General features: G+C 34.0%; 1 protein-coding gene across 10 annotated transcripts in view; it reads right to left on the reverse strand.

Moving 5' to 3' along the window:
* Positions 1–23255, reverse strand: part of CCSER1 (coiled-coil serine rich protein 1) — a 1261997-nt gene that overhangs the window by 945116 nt on the left and 293626 nt on the right. For all 10 annotated transcript variants that reach the window (XM_079153245.1, XM_079153247.1, XM_079153248.1 and 7 more), the window contains exon 5: positions 553–673. In XM_079153245.1, the coding sequence (XP_079009371.1) occupies positions 553–673 (121 nt within the window). The remainder of the gene's footprint in view (positions 1–552; positions 674–23255) is intronic.

The following is a 23255-nucleotide window of genomic DNA, read 5'->3' on the forward strand; positions in this document are numbered from 1 at the left end:
TACCCAGATCAAGAAATACAATAGTACCAGCAGCCTGGAAACCTTCTGTGCTTTTTTTCAGGTGATATCCCAAATTTCCTAAAACTCCATATATTTAAATAGTGTAGTTTTGGTTTGTGATAATGAAAATATTTATAAATATTCACTTACATTCTTTATAAAAATGCAAAATAACTTTAGGTTAAGCAGTTTATATTGAAAACTGATTTCACTTTAGAACACTGAACACTACACATGTAAATATGCAATCCAAGAACAGTGCATCTGCAATCAATTTTAAGTAAACTGTTCAGCCTACTTATGTCCACAAGATAAGGTAACAAAATCAAACTTAAATGATACATGGTTCAAACACACAAAGTTAGGAGATTGTGGATATTTATCAAAATAACATAGAATAGGTTAATTTTTTAAATGTGCAAAATTCATTTCTGTTCTACCCATAATCTAATATGAACACAATTCTTTTAAAGAATTTTTTCTGATCAAGGTTCTTCTGTTTGGTTACATAATTGATTTTGCCAGTCCTGAGAAATTAAATGAACAACTCACTGTTTGGAAGTCTCAGGAAATTTTGGTTCTTCTCTTTTCTTCATTTCTATTGCTGGTTCCATCGGAGTGAGAACTACAGCAGCACATGAAACTACAGAGTGGTATGAATCCTCCCTGCAAACTGTAATTTTAAAAAAAAACTTGTGAATGTCAGCATTAAGTATCAACTATTCGCCCTTACCCCTTTTCCCTTTTCTCTTTTTAGTCACATAAAACAAATATTTCAAATAAAACATTAATTGTCATTGTTATCCTTAATTATCATTTTCCATGCTGTCTTTCCCCTCAATAGCTATATGACCTTGGGTAATGTTTCTTGAAGTCCACAATGAATGAAGTACTGCCAACATTTTAAGGTCCTTTAAACAAAAGTTTTCACCAAAGAATAGAAAGTGCACAAGTCATGTATATGTAGTTAAATGAATCTTCACAGCAACACACCTGTCTCATCAGCATTGAGATCAACAACTCATGCATTGCCAGCACGCTAAACCAGTCATCCCTTTCCAAACACCACTAAAGCTCCAAACTTAACCATCAGTATCACTAATATTACCACAAAGTAGTTGTTCCTATTTGTGACCATTATACAAATGGGATCATAAATCAACATGTATTCTTACATGGGTGACATTGTTTTCATTGTATGTTTATAAGATTCATTCATACATAGCAATAATTGGTTCATTCTAAAAGCTATGCAATTTCCATTGGATGAATATACCGCAAGTCTATTTATATTTCATAGTTAATAGACATGAGTTATTTCCAAATTGGGGCTATTTCAAATGTCTATAAACATTCTTGTACTTTTTGGATCAGTATGCAAACAGGTTTATACTGGAAAAACACCTTACATCATAATTATTCTTAGGGTATGTTCACATGGATTGTGTTTTGCATCAGAAGACAACGCCAATTTTCTGAACAAACTGTACTAATTTACAACACAAAAAGAGAGGGTTTGAATTTTTCCACATTTACAACAACACTTAGTTTTGTGACATTTTACCTATTAAAATTTTAATATTCTATGAATCATATATTGGTACATAACAAATTCACACAAACTTAGCAGTTTAACAGCACTCATTTAATATCTTAAAGATCTGTAGATAAGAAATATGGTTGACTCAACTGAGTTCTGTGCTTAGGGTCTTACTAGTCCAATGTCAGTGTTTGGGCAAGGCAGAGTACTCGTGAAAAGTTATAGAATGAATCCACCTTCAAGCTCATACAGGTTGTTAGCAGAATTTGCTTCCTTCCTATAGCAGGAGACTTCACCTTGCTAGTTGATAGGGAGGGACAGAGTCATATTTCAGAAATCTGCTTTCCAAAGCCATTAAGTGCATAGTGATATCACATTTTAACTTTAATTTGCATGTTACTGAAAACTGATGAAATTGAATATATATATATTAGATCCTCATTTTACATGGTTCTAATGTACAAAAATTTCTGTTAAATGGTTTAGTTTAATAACACCAATTACCAAAAACATATAGCTTGAATTTCAGCTAGCACGGTGGTCAACTGTGCATAATTATATAAAGTACAATCTTCTCTGCTACCTCTTCAGTCCATAAATCACTATGTAAAAAACAGATATGCATCATGATCAGTGACACATGCATTGCTTCATTCAAAATCTGATGATTACTGGTCATATAGGTGTACGCTATTTACTTCAATCACAGACATTTAAGTGTGTGGCTGCATTATTTCCTAGCTTTTCAATGTTAAATTAACATAGCATTTTATGAAAACAGATAACCTATGGGAGGAATTTGACAATTAAAATTAAAATACAGCAGAGAAATGAAAACTGATAGACCTGGAAGTGATAATAGAATTGAATAGAGAAGGCTGATATTCATTGATGTAAGTACTCATTTTAAGAACTAAATAGAAGGAACATAAATTCAATCCCTTATCAATGGAGAAAGAGGCAAATAATAAAGATGAGAGTATCAGTTAATAAAAGAGAAGACAAAGTTATAATAGGGATGTACTGTTTTGAATCTGGAATGTCCTCCAAAGTCTTATGTGCTGAAGTCTTGATCCCCAGTGCAGCAAAGTTCAGAGGTGGGGCCACTGAGAAGTTATGAGATAATGAAGGTTTTGACTTTCTTAATGGATTAATTAATTGAAGAATCCACAATTTGATGGCATTATTGGAGGGTGGTAGAAACTGTGAAGACTGGAATGTAATTGAAGAAGTAGGTCATAGGGGCATGTCCTGGAGGAGTATTATATCCCATTTCCAACCCACCCACTTTATGCTCCCCAGCCACCATGAGGTGAGCAGCTTTGCTTGACATACCCTTCTGCCATGATATTCCACCTCACCTCAGAAACAATGCAGCCAGTAGCATGGATTGAAACCTCTGAACTCTGGGCCAAAATAAATCTTTCTTCCTCTAAGATCAGTTTTCAAGTTTTTTGTCATATCCACAGAAAGCTGACTAACACAGGAAGATGCAGGTTATCTAAAGAGTATGGAGCCATGATCTCAAGGAAAAAGAAGTGCAAGGAATGAACCCTGTGCTCTTCAGTTTCCCTCTTCAAATACTTGCTGAATTATTCATTTGCTCAGGACTAAAGTCTGATTTATACAATAGAAATCCAATAAAAACTAAGATGAATTTAAAACTAGATTCTGGTCACTCAAGAGACAGAAATTAATGACCAGTATGTGTCAAGCAGGAAGAGTCATAATTTCCTCTTTGTCTCCCTAAAGCAAATATGTGTTTTGTTTTGTTCTTCTAAATTTAATGTTCTGTACTTATTCTTTGCATGACCCTTGGAATAAACAATTCCACACAAGTTGGGAGTAGAAAACAATATTATATTTCTAATTCCCACTATTGCCTTCATTCCTACTAGTGAAGAAACAGACTGAGAAGAACATTATCAATTCATTCCCCTGGGAAAACAATCATTTATTCATTAAATGTTTAGAACTATTGCCATGTTCCAAGAAATAATATTTTATTGTGGATAAGGAAGAAAAAAAAAAATTCCTCCTTCCCCCAAGTTACCAATGAAGCTTTTATTTTGTGAGGAATACATCTCAAGTATTGGGGCAATAAACTCTGACAAGATTAGATGAAAAGTTTTATGGACATCTCTACGAGGAAAATGAATCTATGTTATTTCAAAAAAGGAAAAGAGAAAAGTTGAGTAGGAGAAAATGCTTTAGCAAAACAAGGAGGAATTGAAAAAAAAATGCTATACGCTTAAACAATGTACTTACAGTTTCACTATTTAACTTTTATGATAAAAATACTGGAAAATGAAACTGCATTCAAAAGTAGTTAAGTTAAAAAAATAAGCAAATGATAGAATACAACCCTTTACTTGTTATGCGATGAAAGTGACAATTAATGGGCCTGTCGAAAAATGGTTTCATGGGAGTGCCATGTAAATTACTGAGATTTCAAATTGTGGAGGAATTAAATTACATTCGTTTTAATTTCTTCAAGTTTTATTTATCACAAAACACAAAAATTACTATAATAAATAAAAGTTAGGACAATAAGTAATAGATAAATTATAACTTCAAAAAATGAGTTAATGGTGCAATTAAAAGGATAGTACAATTTTTTCAAAACAAAGAATATTTGTAGGCTGTCCTTTAAAAAAGAAAGAAAAAAAGTTTAAAAAGCCTTACTAATATGTCACTGAGAGGAGACAATTTCTGAGGCTCAATAGAGAAATGGATGGTTATGTAAAAACCATATTCTAGCAAAATATATCCTTCAAACCCCCTGTTCACATTTCAAAAAGAAATCAAAACCTTGCATTATAATGAAATGATGCAAACTACTCTGTACAGTAATTTGGTTAGCATCTAAGTTCCTAGGTATTACTTTTTATTTTGTCTTCCCACAAATGCATACTTTTTTTGAAGAATGACAGATATTACTAAATAAAGGGAAAACATTTAACATTAAAATAAATATTGATGAAGAAAAGGAAAGTTTGTTAAAAAAAAAAAAAAAGACCTCGATAGTGGAGTTTAATTAAGCATATGCTTTTTTGAGTAAATATTACAAAACTTTGTTACCATAAGGCAATTTACAAAAGAACACAGATGTCAGTGAAAAACAGGGAAACCTATATTGATAATATTTATTTGATATTCCTGATATAACATCTTACAAATCCCTATTTAAGAAAATGAAAAATTCAAATATTCCTGACACATGAAAAATGATTGCTAGTTTCTTACATAATAAAATAAATGTAGATAAAATGATGGCTAGTGTAATGGTGCATGCCTATAATCCAGCAACTTTGGAGGCTGAGGTAGAAGAACCCTAATTTCAAAGACAGCCTGAGAAACTTAGTAAGACTCTATCTCAAAAATTAAAACTAAATAAATAAAAAATAGAGGTCTGGGGGTATAAGGCATGGATAGAGCACCCCCTGGCCACACACACACAAAGACTTACTGTAGATAATACAAGATTCCTATCTGTGATTGATTATAAGTCTCTTACTTCCTCATTAGAAATGCAAGGAATATATTTTAAATACATTAGCACTTAATGTATTTTATTCACATTTGTAGGGTTAAAGCAGACATTTTTAATTTTTTTATTTGTTCCTTTTAGTTATACATGAGAGTAGAATGTATTTTGACATATATGTACATGGAGTATAACTTCCCATTTTTGTGTTGTACATGATGTGGTTACATTGCTTCTATATTCATACATGAACATAGGAAAGATATCCAATACATTCAAAGTAGACAATTTTTTTTAAAAAAGAACTATAATAAATTAATATAGTTTGCTGAATATATTGATCTTTATAAAAAAGGGAATGCAAAATGTCTTTCAAGATTAAGAATACTGCTTATAAACTACACCATTTTAAAAAAACCACAGTACATTCCAAACCTTGTCTTTCAATAAAGTCTAATAATCTCAAATTATTGGACAAAGGTAGCTAAGGCTTTAAAACCTGAAATGTAGAAAAATTATTGCTAAATCATTAACTTTGGTAGGAAAAGAAAAAATAAAACAAAACAAAAAACAACCAGGAGAGGGGAAAAAAAAAACAAGAAGGGAAAAAATAAAACTCATAGAAAAGCAATAACTTAAAAATACATAAAATCAATACATAATATAAATTACTGACTTTTCAAAGGCTAGATACATTGGAAAATTATTTTTAAAGAATAATTAAAGCATTAAAAATAACAGATGAGAAATGGGGCACAACTACATTAGCCATAGTTAAGCTGTAAACTGAATGCCAAATAAAATAACTAATATTATATTTGAAGTCATGTTACACTAAATATTTAATGGCAGAAAATTTTTGGAAAATAATTTGCCAGAATAATTAGAAAATTAATGGCTAATTACTACATAAAACAAAAATAATAGTTTTTAATAAATGCTAAAAAAATCTATATGACTTTCTATTACTAAAAGTAAATATACCAAAATTATAAGACATAAAGTTTATAAGACTTAAATCTCCTATTTGACACCAGGAGATTTTACTATCTTCTTTATTATTTTTATATTTCAAGATTTACATTTTTGTCAAATTTATTTAAATATAAAATATGTTGTTTTCTTCATGATTTACTTTATAAATCAAAGAAAGCAAAAATAATAAAATGGCATTCTTACAGTAAATTGGAGAAAAGTAATAAAACCTTGATGGTTAGGTTTTTGTATCCCTGTTTACTATTAATCTTGAAAGAAACATTCTGGAGAATACAGCAAGAGTGGGGAGTCATTTCATGTAAAAGCATATTCTTTGTCATGTAAGTTATACAACAAAGACTATTCTCATATTTAGAAATAATTTCTACTCTGTCATAATGTCTATAGATTTCTAATTGAGTGTCCAATAGAAGATTTCATCATATTTGATATTCCCTGACTTATACAAATAGGAAAAACAAAACAAATGTTGAGATACTGTCATTAAAACAAATGAGATGAACAGATGTGTGAAACACGGCCATTGGCCCCAAAATAGTGGACCTTCTTGAATTCCTTTAGGAAAACTATTTTCTGATAACAGGTTAAATTTCATTTTCTGAGTGCCTCCCCCCAACACATACACACAAAAAGAATACTTTTGCATAGGTATTATAAGGGACTAATATAGATGGTTACTCTAAAACTGTTAATGTGATGTTATTCTTTTCTTTAGAGGAACCCTAAATGAATGAATTTGCATACTACCAGGGGCTTTTAACTTTTCACTAGGTGTCTAAAGTATAGTGGCATGCTTAGACACAGTCAAAATTGTAGGAATAATTCCTTGAGGTGATGATGACTTTTGTACTTTTCAAATTATCAAATTCAACTGGCTCACTATTCAGATTGAACTCTTACGCCACCAAAAACAGCCTTTGTGAAAAACCAGATTAAAATTTTTAAAAAATTCCAAATTTTAATTAATTCCTTATTTAATTGTACTTACAAAGCTAGTTCTATTAATGTACAGAGAGCTGCTTTTAGTTCTAAACTTTAAAAATGTAAATTTATGGAACAGCAGGAATTATTACATTATGTAACTTATAAAACAGGAGCCAGTGTCAAGACATCTCACATTCAAGTAGATTTGCAACATCCACGGGTTGAAAAATCGATACATTTTTCACCATTACTTCCAACCACAAATGCAAATAACCATTAGAGGCACCAACCTACAAATTTATATGCTAAATTTGCTCTTCTGTTAAAAGAATTTGGGTTGTAAATGTATTGCATGAAGTGCACAAAATTCCATTTGAGCCTCTTTACTAGGGAATGTCACAGCAAGGCTGACTGAAAATTAAAAGTCCTCCTTTCTTTCTATACATTTGAGGCCCTTTTGCAAAGATTGGTGTCAGTAATCAGAACAAGGACACATGCAGAAGTGCAGGAACTGCACCCTAGAGGAAGTTGAATGCAACAGCCATCAGCTACTAAGGACAAAAAAAAAAGATTTAGTCCTGAAACTGCATTTAATTATGAGATTATAAAATAAGGGTTAAAATCAAGGAAAAAACATTGAATAGTCACAAAAATTACTTAGCCTTAGATTGGATTCTAAACACTAGTCTTATTTATTTCTAGGTAGCTATAAATATCTGAACACCAAAAGTGATCAGACCTTCTAGGGAACACTCAGTCAGAAATCTGCAAATCTTATAGAAAAGTAAAAATCACTTCCGTATTTTTAACTGAGTAGTCTCATGTAATCTTTTATTGTACCACAAAGAATATGCTATTACATGAAATGACTCCCCACTATTGCTGTATTCTCCAAAATGTTTCTTTCAAGATTCATAAGAAATGGAGATGCAAAACCTAAGCATTGATGGTTGACTCCTCTCCAGTTTGCTATAGTACAGCTATTTTATGTAATTGCTGGAATTCTTTTATTTTTTTCTAATTTTTATCTAATTCAACTTTAAAGCACTAAAAAAAGTACTTGATATATTTTATATTTTAACAAATTTCACAAATCTGCCAAAGATTTATTAGGAGAAGCATTTTTCTGTTTCATGCAAAAGGAAAGCATTCAAATTACTGAAAGTGCCTGAAGTACAGTTAATTCATGTGTAGTATGTATTGAATACTTTTTTACATTTTGTTTGATTTATTTGTATTTGATACATTTAGTCAGAATGACAATCACCAGTATAGTTTACTACTAATGAGCAATTTGTAGTCTTTAAAGAAAAAAAAAATCAACATGATAGTGTTCATTTTACATATTCCTTTACAAATATCCAAGAGCCATGTATTTAACACATAATTTAGAAACTTAACCAACAAAAGGATAACTCATTTCACAAACACTGAAGTAGTATTTCATGATGAACACATTACTAACTAAGCATATGAAGTAACTGTATTGTTTTTACCTCAGAGAAATTCTATGACATAATGCTTTTATTCCCGTCTTCCACTGTTATGTTGCTACTCAACACAACTTGGGAGTAGCAAACCTGGAATTAATCAGTTTACCTATGGTCCCCAACCCATTGAGCATACCTCATTCCGAATTTCATTTAAATATATCAGGAAGTCTGAAAGAATAGGGTAAATTAAATAGTTATCCTTTCAATTATTTCCATTCAGTAATATTTTTATATTTGAATTCTTTATCCTTGGAAAACTGTGTCAGAACATAATATAGCTTTGCCTCACTATAAAAATGTTGGGTGTTCCAAATTCTTCCTTCAGAATGACTTACAACTGTTTCCCTATTGTTCCACTAGAGAATGAATGGCAAGTGTCAATGGCAAAGAAAGGTATTCCATTTGGGAAAACACATATCTTCAAACTTATTTATAACTGGTTGCTATTATTTTTCTTACCCATAACTATTCTATGTACTTAAAGCCATTAGTGAATACAAATGAAAAAGTACATGATTTTGTGAAACATAGATCTTTTGTATCAATTGAACAATTTGTCCATGTGTGTTACTTTCTTCAATTGATTCTTCAACAAAATAATTTGTCCCTGGACTGCAGATCAAATTCCTACAGACAGAAATATGGATTTTTTTAGTATTACAGATAGTACCCATCACCAGTGGTCATTTGGAAATTGTTGGCAACTCTTCTGCTCAAATTGTTTATTTTGTGATGTGTATTTCAGCCTGATTCCACCATTTACTCTGATTCATGGGGAGCATACAATAACATTCATTCTCATCTTGGTTTCCAACATGCTTAACAGTAAGGATACAAATTTCTGTGTCAGGGCGCCTCTTTGTATGCATAATAAATAATCAAGCCCTACTGGAGCAAATGTAAAGCAACGTGTAAGACTATAAGATTAATTCATCATGATATGTTAGACTCATATTTGGCTGAATGTATGTAGCACTCTCAAGTTGAAAATGTTTCCAATTCCCTTTTAGTGCATGTAGTGGAGCAATTTCCTGTTAACTAATATGTTTAGAACAAATATCTAGGGACGAATTTTGCATTTGAATCCATCGTCTATTGGAATAAACTCTCAAATCAAATTTATCTTTCTTTTCTTTCCTTCAATCTTTTTATTGGCTAAAAGAAGGTATATTCATATTTAGACAAGCCTGGGTTCTGACCTTGACCCTGCTTTTTGTTATGTTTTTTATTAATTAATTAATTAATTTATTTATTTCTATTGTAAACAAATGGGGTAAAACTTGTTTCTCTGTACATGAAGTACAGGCATACCATTTGTGTAATCATATGTTTACATAGGGTAATGGTGTTTGATTCATTCTGTTATTTTTTCCTCCCCCTCACCCCTCCCACCCCTCTTTTCCCTCTATACAATCCCACCTTCCTCCATTCTTGCCTCCCTCTCACCCCCCATTATGTATCATCATCCGCTTATCAGCGAGATCATTTGTCCTTTGGATTTCTCAGATTGGCTTATCTCACTTAGCATGATATTCTCCAATTTCATCCATTTGCCTGCAAATGCCATAATTTTATTATTCTTTATGGCTGAGTAATATTCCATTGTATAGATATACCACTGTTTCTTTATCCATTCATTGATTAAGGGGCATCTAGGTTGGTTCCACAATCTGGCTATTGTGAATTGAGCAGCTGTGAACATTGATGTGGATGCATCACTATAGTATGCTGATTTTAAGTCCTTTGGGTATAGGCCAAGGAGTGGGATAGCTGGGTCAAATGGTGGTTCTGTTCCAAGTTTTCGAAGGAATCTCCATACTGCTTTCCAGAGTGGCTGCACTAATTTGCAACCCCACCTGCAATGTATGAGTGTACCTTTTTCCCCACATCCTCGTCAACACTTATTGTTGCTTGTGTTCTTGATAATCGCCATTCTAATTGGGGTGAGATGGAATCTTAGGGTAGTTTTGATTTGCATTTTTCTTATTACTAGAGATGTTGAACATTTTTTCATATATCTGTTGATTGCTTATAGATCTTCTTCTGTGATTTGTCTGTTCATTTCCTTAGCCCATTTGTTGACTGGGTTATTTGTATTCTTGGTGTAGAGTTTTTTGAGTTCTTTATATTTTCTGGAATTAGTGCTCTATCTGAAGTATGAGTGGCAAAGATTTTCTCCCACTCTGTAGGCTCTTTCTTTGCATTGCTGATAGTTTCCTTTGCTGAGAGAAAGAGTTTTAGTTTTAATCTATCCCAGATTCTTGCTTTTATTTCTTATGCTATGAGAGTCATGTTAAGGAAGTCTGATCCTAAGCTGACATGTTGAAGATTTGGACCTACTTTTAATTCTGTAAGATGCAGGGTCTCTGGTCTAATTCCATAGAAAGCATAACCAATAGGATAGAACACCTGGAAGACAGAACCTCAGACATTGAAGACAAAATATCTTTCTTTTCAGTTTCCCCATCAGTAGAATATGAATAATATCTTCAAATTAGATTGCTGTGATGGTTAAATGAATTAATGCATGTAAAGTGCTTACCATGATGTCAGGGAAATACAGCTTTTAAAATGCTAGCAAATATTGTTTATAAGTGGTTTTGATGGGTTTTTATATACTAACTCAGCTAGGTTACAGACTCCAAATATCTAAACATTAATCTAGGTGGTTCCTGTGAAGGTATTTTCTATATATGACTGGAATTCATAATCAGTTCTTTTAGATAAGGGCAATCATTCTAGATAATCCAGGTAGGCCAAGTCAATCAGTTGAAAGGGATTAAAAGCATAGTTGAGGATTCCTGATGAATACAAAAATCCCACCCATGTGAAATTAAAAAAAAAAAGTGCCCTCTTACATTTCCTGCTGGTTTCATTTCTCTGGTTGATAAATTTGCCCGTCAACAATGACATTTTCTTCTTAAACACTCTTGTCTTGTTGAACCTCTAAATAGTTCCTTTGAATTAACACCCTTAATTCTGTGTTTACACAGAGGATCTCAATTAAATATTATTTCAAAATTCAAAGATAAATTTAAAAATAAGCAGATAAGATACAAGTCCTTGTATCATGAGTACAAATAATACTGAGCAAAAACAGGCACACCTATTCATGTCATTGTGTCATTCATTGAACCATACAATATCCAAGTAATGTTATACTGGACTGATGAAGATGAATCACAAAATACTTTCCTTGCAGTAAATTAAGAAGTAGCAGAGGTTAATACCAAGTGGAAAGCACAACTGTAGAAGCCAAACAGCTAACGTAACAAGTAGAATGGCAGGGTTGCTGCTGTCTTGTTCCTTCCTGACTGCTTAGCACAGTGTCAGGCACACAGCCGTCACTCAATAACATATGCAAAATGAGTGAAACCAATGAAAGATGAAGTGAGACTTTAGGAAGAATAAAAGATGCTAACCAAGCATAATGTGGCAAAAGGAAATGGGATATGAGAAAATGTAATGTATTTTGAGAAGCACAAATAAATCAGTGTGGCTGGGACCAAGACAAGACATGCGAAGTTGAAGAAGAGTGGGCTGGAAATAAAGGTTATTGCCAATACCTTCAGGGCCTTCTTAGCAACTTTAGAACATAGATATTTGATCCTGAAGTTATTAGAGAACATTATCAATTATTAAACAAAGAGGCAACATGATCAGCTTCATGTTTTCTACAAATAGCCTGGGCAATGCATAAGTACAGCAACATGCCCAGCAAGGTCAATGACAGCACTATAAAATAATACAAGAGACAAGCAGAGAGCGCTTGTATTGCTGGAATATCACTGAAATAGAAAGAAGGAAGAGACAAATGCAGAGTATTGTTTGAACACTTCTATTTCAAACGTAGTCACAGTCTCTACTTCTTTCTTTCATTACAGTGAAATAGAATTCTCAGTATTTTACAAAAACAAAATGGAAGAGAACGTGGATAAAAACTGGCAAAAGAAGGAAGCAAAGACCTTAAAATTAATGAGCCATAAATCTAAATTTTAAAAATATTCTGACAACCATATTGTTGAAGGATAATATAATCTTCAGAAGTTTGATAACAAAATATGAAGGTGTTACATTGAAATTGTTAATGACCTAACATTAAGACTTATTAGAGAAAAATATATAGGAATGGACATGAAACTAATTATATCTTGGAAACTGGAACAAAACTATAAAGAGAAGTCAACATTGAATTTAAGCAGGCTTATCTCTTAAGAACCAAGTTCTGGTACTTTTGTTGCTGTGTACCAAACAGTAACCTTTCATATTTTGTTACATTTTGGATAGTTGTCAGGTTTATGATAAAATTTGTTCCTTGAAACTGCATGTGTTTAACCCACTTAATTCCAAATTTTCTTGCCACAGCTTTTGAATCATTCTTTTCACAAATATTTCATTGTGTAGTATTATCTAGAATAACATTGAAATTTAACCCATGATAGAGAAATAGAAAAAGGGACTTGACTTTTTTCAATATTGTTTAGATGTTGATAGATCTTTATTTTATTCATTTTCTATGTGCTGCTGAGAATCAAACATAGCACTTCATACATACTGGGCAAGCACTCTACCACTGAGCCACAACACCAGTCCCCACCTCACTTTTTTAAAAGTTACCTAGATTATGATCATAACTCAAATACTTTAGGATAGGCAAAAACACTTTCTTGTAACTTCAAATGAAAGCTGAAATAGCCAATGGCTTTATTAAATATTTAAACTAAAAAAATCATTTTAAAAATCCGCTAACTGTAGTGAAAGCAATTTATGGATAAAGTGTTATTTACATTAGTGTATAGAAACTATTAAACTATTATTTGATGGCTTTCATGGCCTAAATTGTGTCTACCCTAACATTCATATATTGAAGTACTAATTCCAAGTACTTCATAAATTGACTATATTTGGAGATAGGGTCTTTATTTTTTTTTATTGTAAACAAATGGGATACATTTTGATTCTCTGTACATGGAGTAAGGCATACCATTCGTGTAATCATAAATATACACAGGGCAATGTTGTTTGATTCATTCTGCCATTTTTCCCCCTTCCCCCCCACCCCACCCACCCCTCTATTCCCTCTATACAGTCCTTCCTTCCTCCATTCTTGCCCCCTCCCTAACCCTAACCCTAAACCTAACCCTAATCCTAACGCTAAACACTCCCACCCCCCATTATATGTCATCATCTGCTTATCAGCGAGGTCATTCGTCCTTTGAATTTTTGAGATTGGCTTATCTCACTAAGCATGATATTCTCCAATTTCATCCATTTCCTGCAAATGCCATAATTTTATCATTCTTTATGGCAGAGTAATATTCTATTGTATATATATGCCACAGTTTCTTTATCCATTCATCAATTGAAGGACATCTAGGTTGGTTCCACAATCTGGCTATGGTGAACTGAGCAGCAATGAACATTGATGTGGCTGCATCTCTGTAGTATGCTGATTTTAAGTCCTTTGGGTATAGGCCAAGGAGTGGGATAGCTGGGTCAAATGGTGGTTCTATTCCAAGCTTTCTAAGGAATCTCCATACAGCTTTCCAGAGTGGCTGCACTAATTTGCAACCCCACCAGCAATGTATGAGTGTACCTTTTTCCCCACATCCTCGCCAACACCTGTTGTTGCTTGTATTCTTGATAATCGCCATTCTAATTGGGGTGAGATGGGATCTTAGGGTAGTTTTGATTTGCATTTCTCTTATTACTAGAGATGTTCAACATTTTTTCGTAATGTGATGACTGCTGGTACATCTTCTTCTGTGAAGTGTCTGTTCATTTCCTTAGCCCATTTGTTGATTGGATTATTTGTATTCTTGGTGTAGAGATTTTTGAGTTCTTTATAGATTCTGGAAATTAGCGCTCTATCTGTGGTATGAGTGGCAAAGATTTTCTCCTACTCTGTATGCTCTCTCTTCACATGACTGATAGTTTCCTTTGCTGAGAGAAAGCTTTTTAGTTTGAATCTATCCCAGTTGTTGAATCTTGCTTTTATTTCTTGTGCTATGGGAGTCCTGTTAAGGAAGTCTGATCCTAGACCAACAAGGTGAAGATTTGGACCTACTTTTTCTTATATAAGATGCAGGGTCTCTGGTCTGATTTCAAGGTCCTTGATCCATTTTGAGTTGAGTTTTGTGCAGGGTGAGAGAAAGGGTTTTAATTTCATTCTGTTGTATATGGTTTTCCAGTTTTCCCAGCACCATTTGTTGAAGAGACTATCTTTTCTCCATTGCATATTTTTGGCCCCTCTGTCTAGTATGAGAAAATTGTATTTATTTGGATTTGTGTCCATGACCTCCTTTCTGTACCATTGATCTACCTGTCTATTTTGGTACCAATACCATGCTGTTTTTGTTACTATTGCTTTGTAGTAGAGTTGAAGATCTGGTATTGTGATACTCCCTCCTTCACTCTTTCGGCTGAGGATTGCTTTAGTTATTCTGGGTTTCTTATTCTTCCAGATGAATTTCATAATTGCTTGCTCTATTTCTGTAAGGTACACAATTGGGATTTTAATTGGAATTGCATTGAATCTGTACAGCACTTTTGGTAGTATGGCCATTTTGACAATATTAATTCTGCATATCCAAGAACATGGGAGATCTTTCAATCTTCTGAGGTTTACTTTAATTTCTTTCTTTAGTGTTCTGTAGTTCTCATTGTAGAGGTCTTTCACCTCTTTTGTGAGATTGATTCCCAAGTATTTTTTTTTTTTTTGAGGCTATTGTGAATTGGGTAGTTTTCCTAATTTCTCTTTCTGAAGATTCATCACTTATGTATAAAAATACATTGGATTTATGAGCATTGATCTTGTAACCTGCTACTTTACTGCATTCACTTATGAGTTCTAAAAGTTTCCTGGTAGAACTTCCAGGTTCCTCTAAATATATAATCATGTCATCAGCAAACAGGGATAGTTTGAGTTCATCTTTTCCTATTCATATCCCTTTAATTTCTTTGGTTTGTCTAATTGCTCTGGCTAGAGCCTCAAGAACGATGTTGAATAGAAGTGGTGAAAGAGGGCATCCCTGCCTCGTTCCAGTTTTTAGGGGGAATGCTTTCAGTTTTTCACCATTTAGAATGATATTGGCCATGGGCTTAGCGTAGATGGCCTTTACAATGTTAAGGAAGGTTCCCACTATCCCTATTTTTTCTAGTGTTTTGAGCATGAAGGGATACTGTATTTTATCAAATGCTTTTTCTGCATCTATCAAAATAATCATGTGATTCTTAACTTTAAGTCTGTTGATATAGTGAATGACATTTTTTCATTTCCGGATGTTGAACCAATCTTGCATCCCTGCGATAAAAGCCACTTAATCGTGGTGCACTATCATTTTAATATATTTTTAGATGCGATTTGCTAAAATTTTTGCATTTTTGTTGAGAATTTTTGCATCGGTGTTCATTAAGGATATTGGTCTGAAATTTTCTTTCCTCGATGTGTCTCTGTCTGGTTTAGGTATCAGGGTGATATGGGCTTCATAGAATGTGTTTGGGAGGGTTCCCTCCTCTTCTATTTCATGGAATACTTTGAGGAGTATTGGAATGAGCTTTTCTTTAAAGGTTTTTTAGAACTCGGCTGAGAATCCATCTGGTTCCAGACTTTTCTTTGTTGGTAGGCTTTTGATGACCTCTTCTATTTCATTGCTTGAAATTGATTTATTTAAATTGTGTATGTCCTCCTCGTTCAGTTTAGGTAATTCATATAACTCTAGATTCTTGTTGATATCTTCGAGGTTTTCTGTTTTCTTGGAATATAGATTTTCAAAATAGCTTCTAGTTATGTTTTGTATTTCACTCCTGTGTGTTGTAATATTTCCTTGTTCATTCCGAATTTTAGTAATTTGAGTTTTCTCCATCTTTCTCTTTGTTGGTGTGGCTAAGGGTTTATCAATTTTGTTTATTTTTTCAAAGAGCCAACTATTAATTTTGTTAATTTTTTGTATTGTTTCTTTTGTTTCAACTTCACTGATTTAGGCTCTGATTTTAACTATTTCCTGTCTTCTACTACTTTTGGTGTTGGTCTGTTCTTCTTTTTCTAGGGCTTTGAGCTGTAGTGTTAGGTCATTTGTTTGTTGACTTTACTTCTTTTTTTGAATGCACCCCATGAAATAAATCTTCCTCTAAGTACTACTTTCATAGTGTCCCAGAGATTCTGATATGATGTGTTTTTGTTCTCGTTTACTTCTAAGAATTTTTTTATTTCCCTCCTGATGTCTTCTGTTATACATTCATCATATAACAGCATATTATTTAATCTCCAGGTACTGGAGAAGTTTCTGGTTTTTATTATGTCATTTATTTCTAATTTCAATCCATTATGATCTGATAGAATGCAAGGTAGTACCTCTATCGTCTTGTTTTTGCTAACAGTAGCTTTGTGGCATAAAATATAGTCTATTTTAGAGAAAGATCCATGTGCTGCTGAGAAGAAAGTGTATTCATTCTTTGTTGGATGGTATATTCTATATATGTCTGTTAAGTCCAAATTGTTGATTGTGTTATTGAGATCTATGGTTTCTTTATTCAATTTTTGTTTGGAAGACCTATCCAGCGGTGAGAGAGGTGTGTTAAAATTGCCTAGTATTATTGTGTTGTGGTCTATTTGATTTCTGGAATTGACAAGGATTTGTTTGACGTACATGGATGAGCCAATGTTTGGGGCATAGATATTTATGATTGTAATGTCTTGCTGATTTATGCTTCCTTTAAGCAGTATGTAATGTCTTTCTTTATCCCTTCTGACTAGTTTTGGCTTGAAGTCCACTTTATCTGATATGAGGATGGATACTCCAGCTTTTTTGCTGTGTCCATGTGCATGGTATGTTTTTTCCTATCCTTTCACCTTTAGTCTATGGATTTCTTTTTCTATGAGATGTGTCTCTTGCAGGCAGCATATTGTTGAATTTTTCTTTTCAATCCAATCTGCCAGTCTATGTCTTTTGACTGATGGGTTCAGGCCATTAACATTCGGGGTTATTATTGTGATATGATATGTATTTCCAGTCATCTGACTCATTTTTGTTTTTTGACATGATTTGGTTTCTCCTTTATTTGGCTATTCCTTTAGGCTTGTTCCTCCCGTTGCTGATTTGCATCGTTGTTTTTCATCTCTTCCTCATGGAATATTTTGCTGAAAATGTTGTGTAATGCTGGCTTTCTTTCTGTAAATTCCTTTAGCTTTCATTTATCATGGAAGGATCTTATTTTGTTGTCAAATCTGAAAGTAAGTTTTGCTGGGTATAAGATTCTTGGTTGGCATCCATTTTCTTTCAGGGCTTGGTTAATGTTGTTCCAGGCCCTTCTAGCTTTTAGGGTCTGGATTGAAAAATCTGCTGATATCCTTGTTGGTTTCCCCCTGAATGTAATTTGATTCTTTTCTCTCACAGCCTTTAAAATTCTGTCTTTATTTTGTATGTTAGGTATTTTCATAATAATGTGCCTTGGTATGGATCTGTTGTAATTTTGTGTATTTGGGGTCCTATAAGCCTCTTGTACTTGGTTTTCCATTTCGTTCTTCAGATTTGGGAAATTTTCTTATATTATTTCATTGAATAGATTGTTCATTCCTTTGGTTTGTTTCTCTAAGCCTTCCTCAATTCCAATAATTCTTAAATTTGGCCTTTTCATGATATCCCATAATTCTTGTAGATTCTGTTCATGATTTCTTACCATCTTCTCTGTTTGGTCAACTTCATTTTCAAGATTAAATATTTTTTCTTCAATGTCTGAGGTTCTGTCTTCCAGGTGTTCTATCCTGTTGGTTATGCTTTCTATGGAGTTTTTAATTTGGTTTATTGTTTCCTTCTTTCAAGGATTTCTGTTTTTTTTTTTTTTTTTCAGTATCTCTAACTCTTTATTGAAATGATCTTTTGCTTCCCGTATTTGCTCTTTTAACTGTCATTGGTGTGAACATTTAATGCCTGCATTTGCTCTTTCATCTCCTCCTTCAATGCCTGCATTTGCTCTTTCATCTCCTCGTTTGCTTCCCTGATTGTTTTAATTATGTACATTCTGAACTCCCTTTCTGACATTTCTTCTGCTGTCCTGTCATTGGGTTTTATTGATATAGTGTCTAGTTTTGTTTGGGTCATTTTCTTCCCTTGTTTTCTCATATTGGTCAGATATCAGTGGGACTCTGAGATATTGCTGATTTCCTCTTTGGCTTACAGTGTCCCTGTAGATTTCCAGTATATCACCTCCCAGCCTTCAGTAGCCTGAAGTCTTGGGGGAACTTGATAATGCAGTGCTTCTGAAGAAAGCTGCCCCTTGCCCGCTACTGGTTCCAGGGCTGAGGGCTGGCTCTGTGCAGAAAGCTCTCACTGGGCGGCCTGCTCCGAGACGCTGGCTGTGGAAGGAGCCTGCCACCAGAGGGAGCATGGCTGCTTGGGGAAGGCTCTAGCTGCCCTGCCCTGCTCCAAGAAGATGCCCCTGTCTGGGCCTGCCGCCTGGGCCGAGCTTCACCCGGTGGGAGAGACTCACCCTGTGGCTCTATGTTAGTCCCAGTCTCTCATTGCCTCCCCTTCTTGTATCCTGTGTTCTGGAGTGACAGGAGATGTAGTCAGCCTCTAGCCCGCCATCTTGGATCTCTTTTTTTTTTTAACCTTTATTTTATTTATTTATTTTTATATGGTGCTGATGATTAAACCCAGTGTGTCACACATGCTAGGCAAGCACTCTACCAATGAGGTACTTCTGTAGCCCGAGACAGGGTCTTTAAATTGGTGATTTTAGGGGCTGGGGATATAGCTCAGCTGGTAAAGTGCTTGCCTCATATGCACAAGGGTTCAATTCCCAGCACCACACACACAAAATAATAATAATAATAATAAAATAAAGGTGATTTACCTTCAAGAAAGGTCATTAGGGTGTGTTCAATTCACTATGACTGATATCCTCATGAAATTGACACAGATACACAGGGAAAGACCATGTGAAACACATGGAAACCAGGTACAATTCTAGGAGAAAGACGTCAGGAAAAATCATTCCCGCCTATACCGGGAACTCAAACATTTTGCTTCAGAACAGTGAGATAATTAATTTCTGTTGTTTAAACCATCAAGTCTGTAGTACCTTGTTATGGTAGTCCTACAAACTGATACAATGCACATTTTTAGGAAGAGAACTAAATACTTGCCTTTACTAATTTTAATAATAAATATAAAAGAACATAGAGTTTCAGTCCAAATTCCCGCCTAAAGACTGAATTTTCATTCCTCCTACTACTATTGTCTTCCATTCCAAATATTTCTGACAGATGTCCATTCAGGCCATTCGGCTCAGGCTTCAATAATTCTAATGCTCCAAAATGCATTCCCTTGCCATTATGGTTGCCTTCTTCCAAATGTGATATAAACTTTCAGTTTATTTAAATAGTACACTTAAAAATAGATTCTATAGATTTGTATGAGTGTGCATACACATATTTGCATACACACATTTATGTACAAATATTATCTTTCCTGTGATATATTATATATGCATTATAAATGCATATATATATATATATATTTTATACACACAAGTAAAGACAGGAACAGAAATAATGAAGTATAAACAATTACTGCTTTCTCACCAATTAGATTATTAAAACTGCCAGCTCTTCTTCATCTGCACAGTCACTAAACAGAGTATAAGACCCTAGGTTAGGTGTTCTCTGAGCTTCTCTACAAAGTTTTGAATAGGAACATTAGTAGTACTGGAAGTCTGTGAATTCCTTCAGGATTGATACAGATAACTACACAAAATATTAGAATGACATCATCATCTGTGCTCAACTTGTTTTTTAAACTTCTCGTTTTAATTAGCAGGACTGTTCAATAATCACAGTTTTTGTTTTAGCATGGGGGGTGAGGTGAATGTGTGGTGAGGGATTATATTTTCTACAGATGTTCACACCAATAAATGATCCACACTGCTTGTTTTGACACACTCCTTGGGTAGAAGGCCTTATTTCCTTTCCTTTGAACCTGTGTGGACCTTTATGGCTGCCTTGACTAAAAGATGTGGTAGAAGTGATGCTGTGTGATTTTCAAGGCCAGTCTGTAAAGGCACTGTGCCTCTTCTCTGGCTAAGGACACTTAATACAAGAACCCAGCTTCTATGGTGTGAGGAAGCCAAGTACACATGGATGACTTGTCTGAGAATCCCATCAAGATCATCAGCAGACTGCCTTCAAGCACAAACCTGGGGGTAAAACAGCTTTGCCTTCCAACTGAGGCCTTAAACACCAGAGGCAGGGAACAATGCTCAACTCTCCTTGATGCAGTCTGCTTGAATTCCCAACTCACAAACGATAAATGGTGTCTACTCTTTATAGCAACCACGTTTTAGGAAAATTTATCGAAAAGCACACAATACAATGTACATGGCTCCCTGGTCCCCAAGCCTCACAGCCATTCGACTGGCCCCTGTCAAGTAGAGGCAGGTGGAGTGGCACAGCAGTGGAGGGGCAGCTCAGGTGGGTTGGAGCATAGGTGGCAGGCAAAGAGGTGAGCCTGCGCAAGCTGATCTGATCAGTCACCTGAGGCAGACCAGCTTGCACACAGTGGGATCCCCGCTGCAGAAGTGCATTACCATTAACTGCATTACCATTCCAGTCATCCTACTGAGCATGCACAATTCAATGGCTTCACCCTCTGGCTTCAGGAAGTAGGGAGAAAATGGAAGTTAAACCTGAATGGGATTAAGGACTAAGCAATGGCATTATTATTTTTTGAAACCTAATTAGCATAAATGTGGCCCAATAGCATTAGCATGTTTTTAGACCCTAATTAGCATAAGTTTGGACCAATCTCAGTGACCTAAGAGCTTACATAAACCCCTAGGGTAGCACACTCCAGTATAGAAAACTTGCTGTCAGCTCCCCTCTTGTACTGCTATAGTTCTGTTCCTACTCTTTAATAAATCCTACTGTTACACTCTCACTGTGGCCTGTGGATTTCATTCTTCAAATTCACAAGGCAAGAACCTGAAAGAAGAAATTGATGGTGAGCTGCTAGTGTCTGCTGCAACACTGGAGGGTATGGCCTGCATTAAGAGTTGTAAAACTTCTTTCTCAGCCTTAACAGACCCCACTAAGTTCTCATCTGCCAGTAGCTGTGGAGAATCAACTTTCATCTCAAAATTTTAATTTCACAGATGTGAAGAGCACTTATAATTAACAACAAAATATAATTTGATCTTCCTGAACAAATTTTCATTAAATCTACAACTTGAATGATACAGAAAAAGATACTTAGCATAAGCGCTACAAAGACATTACCACAAGTTATATATGTGTAGAATTTATGAATGAAAATTTCAAGGAATTAATAGTTAAAATTTCAGTCAGTAGTTATCTACAGGTCAATAGTATAGCAATAGGTAATAATACAAGCAGTGAAGTACATACATATATGTGTGTGTGACTATATATATGTATATACATATATAGTCAATTCACCTACATAAAAAAAGTATGATAAATGTGCTGACGTTCCCATTTAAGTTTCTCATTTCAAATTTAGAAAGCACCCTGGAGCTATCCTTGGAGCAATTTTGCTATAGCAAGTACAGACAAATAAGTATCTGCTCTACTGCTCAAAATAATACTTTATGAACTTTCCAAGCATAAGATGAAATCATAGTTGTTATCCATTCTGGGAAAACATTCATGACAAGAATAATGCTTAACTTAAAATAGCTATAATCTGATATACTAGAACTTAGAACACAGAAAAATTTTAAAAAGGAGAATAAGAAGGTGCTTGGAATATAAGAATATAAACAATTTGCAAAGCATTCTTCATGATCAACAGTTAATATGCTCAAGGGAAGGCTAGTTTAACCAAAATGCTTTTTACCATCATTCTTTTGAGAAGTGTGTCAAAATTATACATTGTTAAGAAACACATTCTACCTGGATTTGGCAAGGAAATAAGAATTCAAAACCACTAAGAAATAAACATTATTACTTTTAAAATCAATCTTTTAAAACTTATGAAAAGGGAAATAACCATGTAGTATATATAAATAAAACATTCATGAATGTAATGTTCCTATAGATATCATCATTTATCAGAAAATAATATATAACTAATTCCAATGTATTTTAGATGATATGATTACTTCACATTTCTTCACTTAACAGCCCAAACAAGGATTCTTTGCTTAGGTATTTTATTAGCTAAGTGTGTACTTATTTTAGATATTGCTGATATTATATACAACACAATAGGAACCAAGTCACAATCCAAGTTTTAGTTTTTAATATGCATAGAATTTATATTCTAATATATCTAGTAACTTACATGTTTGTACCACATAATTTAAACAACACACCTTACAACAATACTACTTGTTAACTCCATTCTTGGGTCAGATATAATCTAGAATCTGAAGGTAAACTGGTGAACAAAATTCAGAAGGTCCTGCCCCTTTCAAGAAGTTTTAGTATTTGATTTTCAACCGTCCAAAAGGTAGTATCAGAACCACTTGATTTCTAGAAAGAGAATGTATTTTAGTAAATTTCTTTTGCTTTCTTTTTTTGACAGATTTGGAGAAAACTTTCTCTTGAATCTTTGGCCTCTATTTTTTATAATCAACTAATAACTAATTACTAAATAAACACAAAACAAGGACTATTTCTAATAGCTATTTTTGATAAAACCATACTATAAAGATATATTTTTCATGGAATAATTCCTTTTACTTCAAACGTAATATAGCCAATATTATCATATGACAAACCAATCTCTCTCTCTTTCCCTCCCTACTATTCCTCCTGTTCTTGGCCCATTTCTTGCACTATCTTTTGGGCTGAGCA

This window comes from Sciurus vulgaris (genome assembly GCF_902686455.1).
Source record: "Sciurus vulgaris genome assembly, chromosome: 9".
NCBI lineage: Eukaryota > Metazoa > Chordata > Mammalia > Rodentia > Sciuridae > Sciurus > Sciurus vulgaris.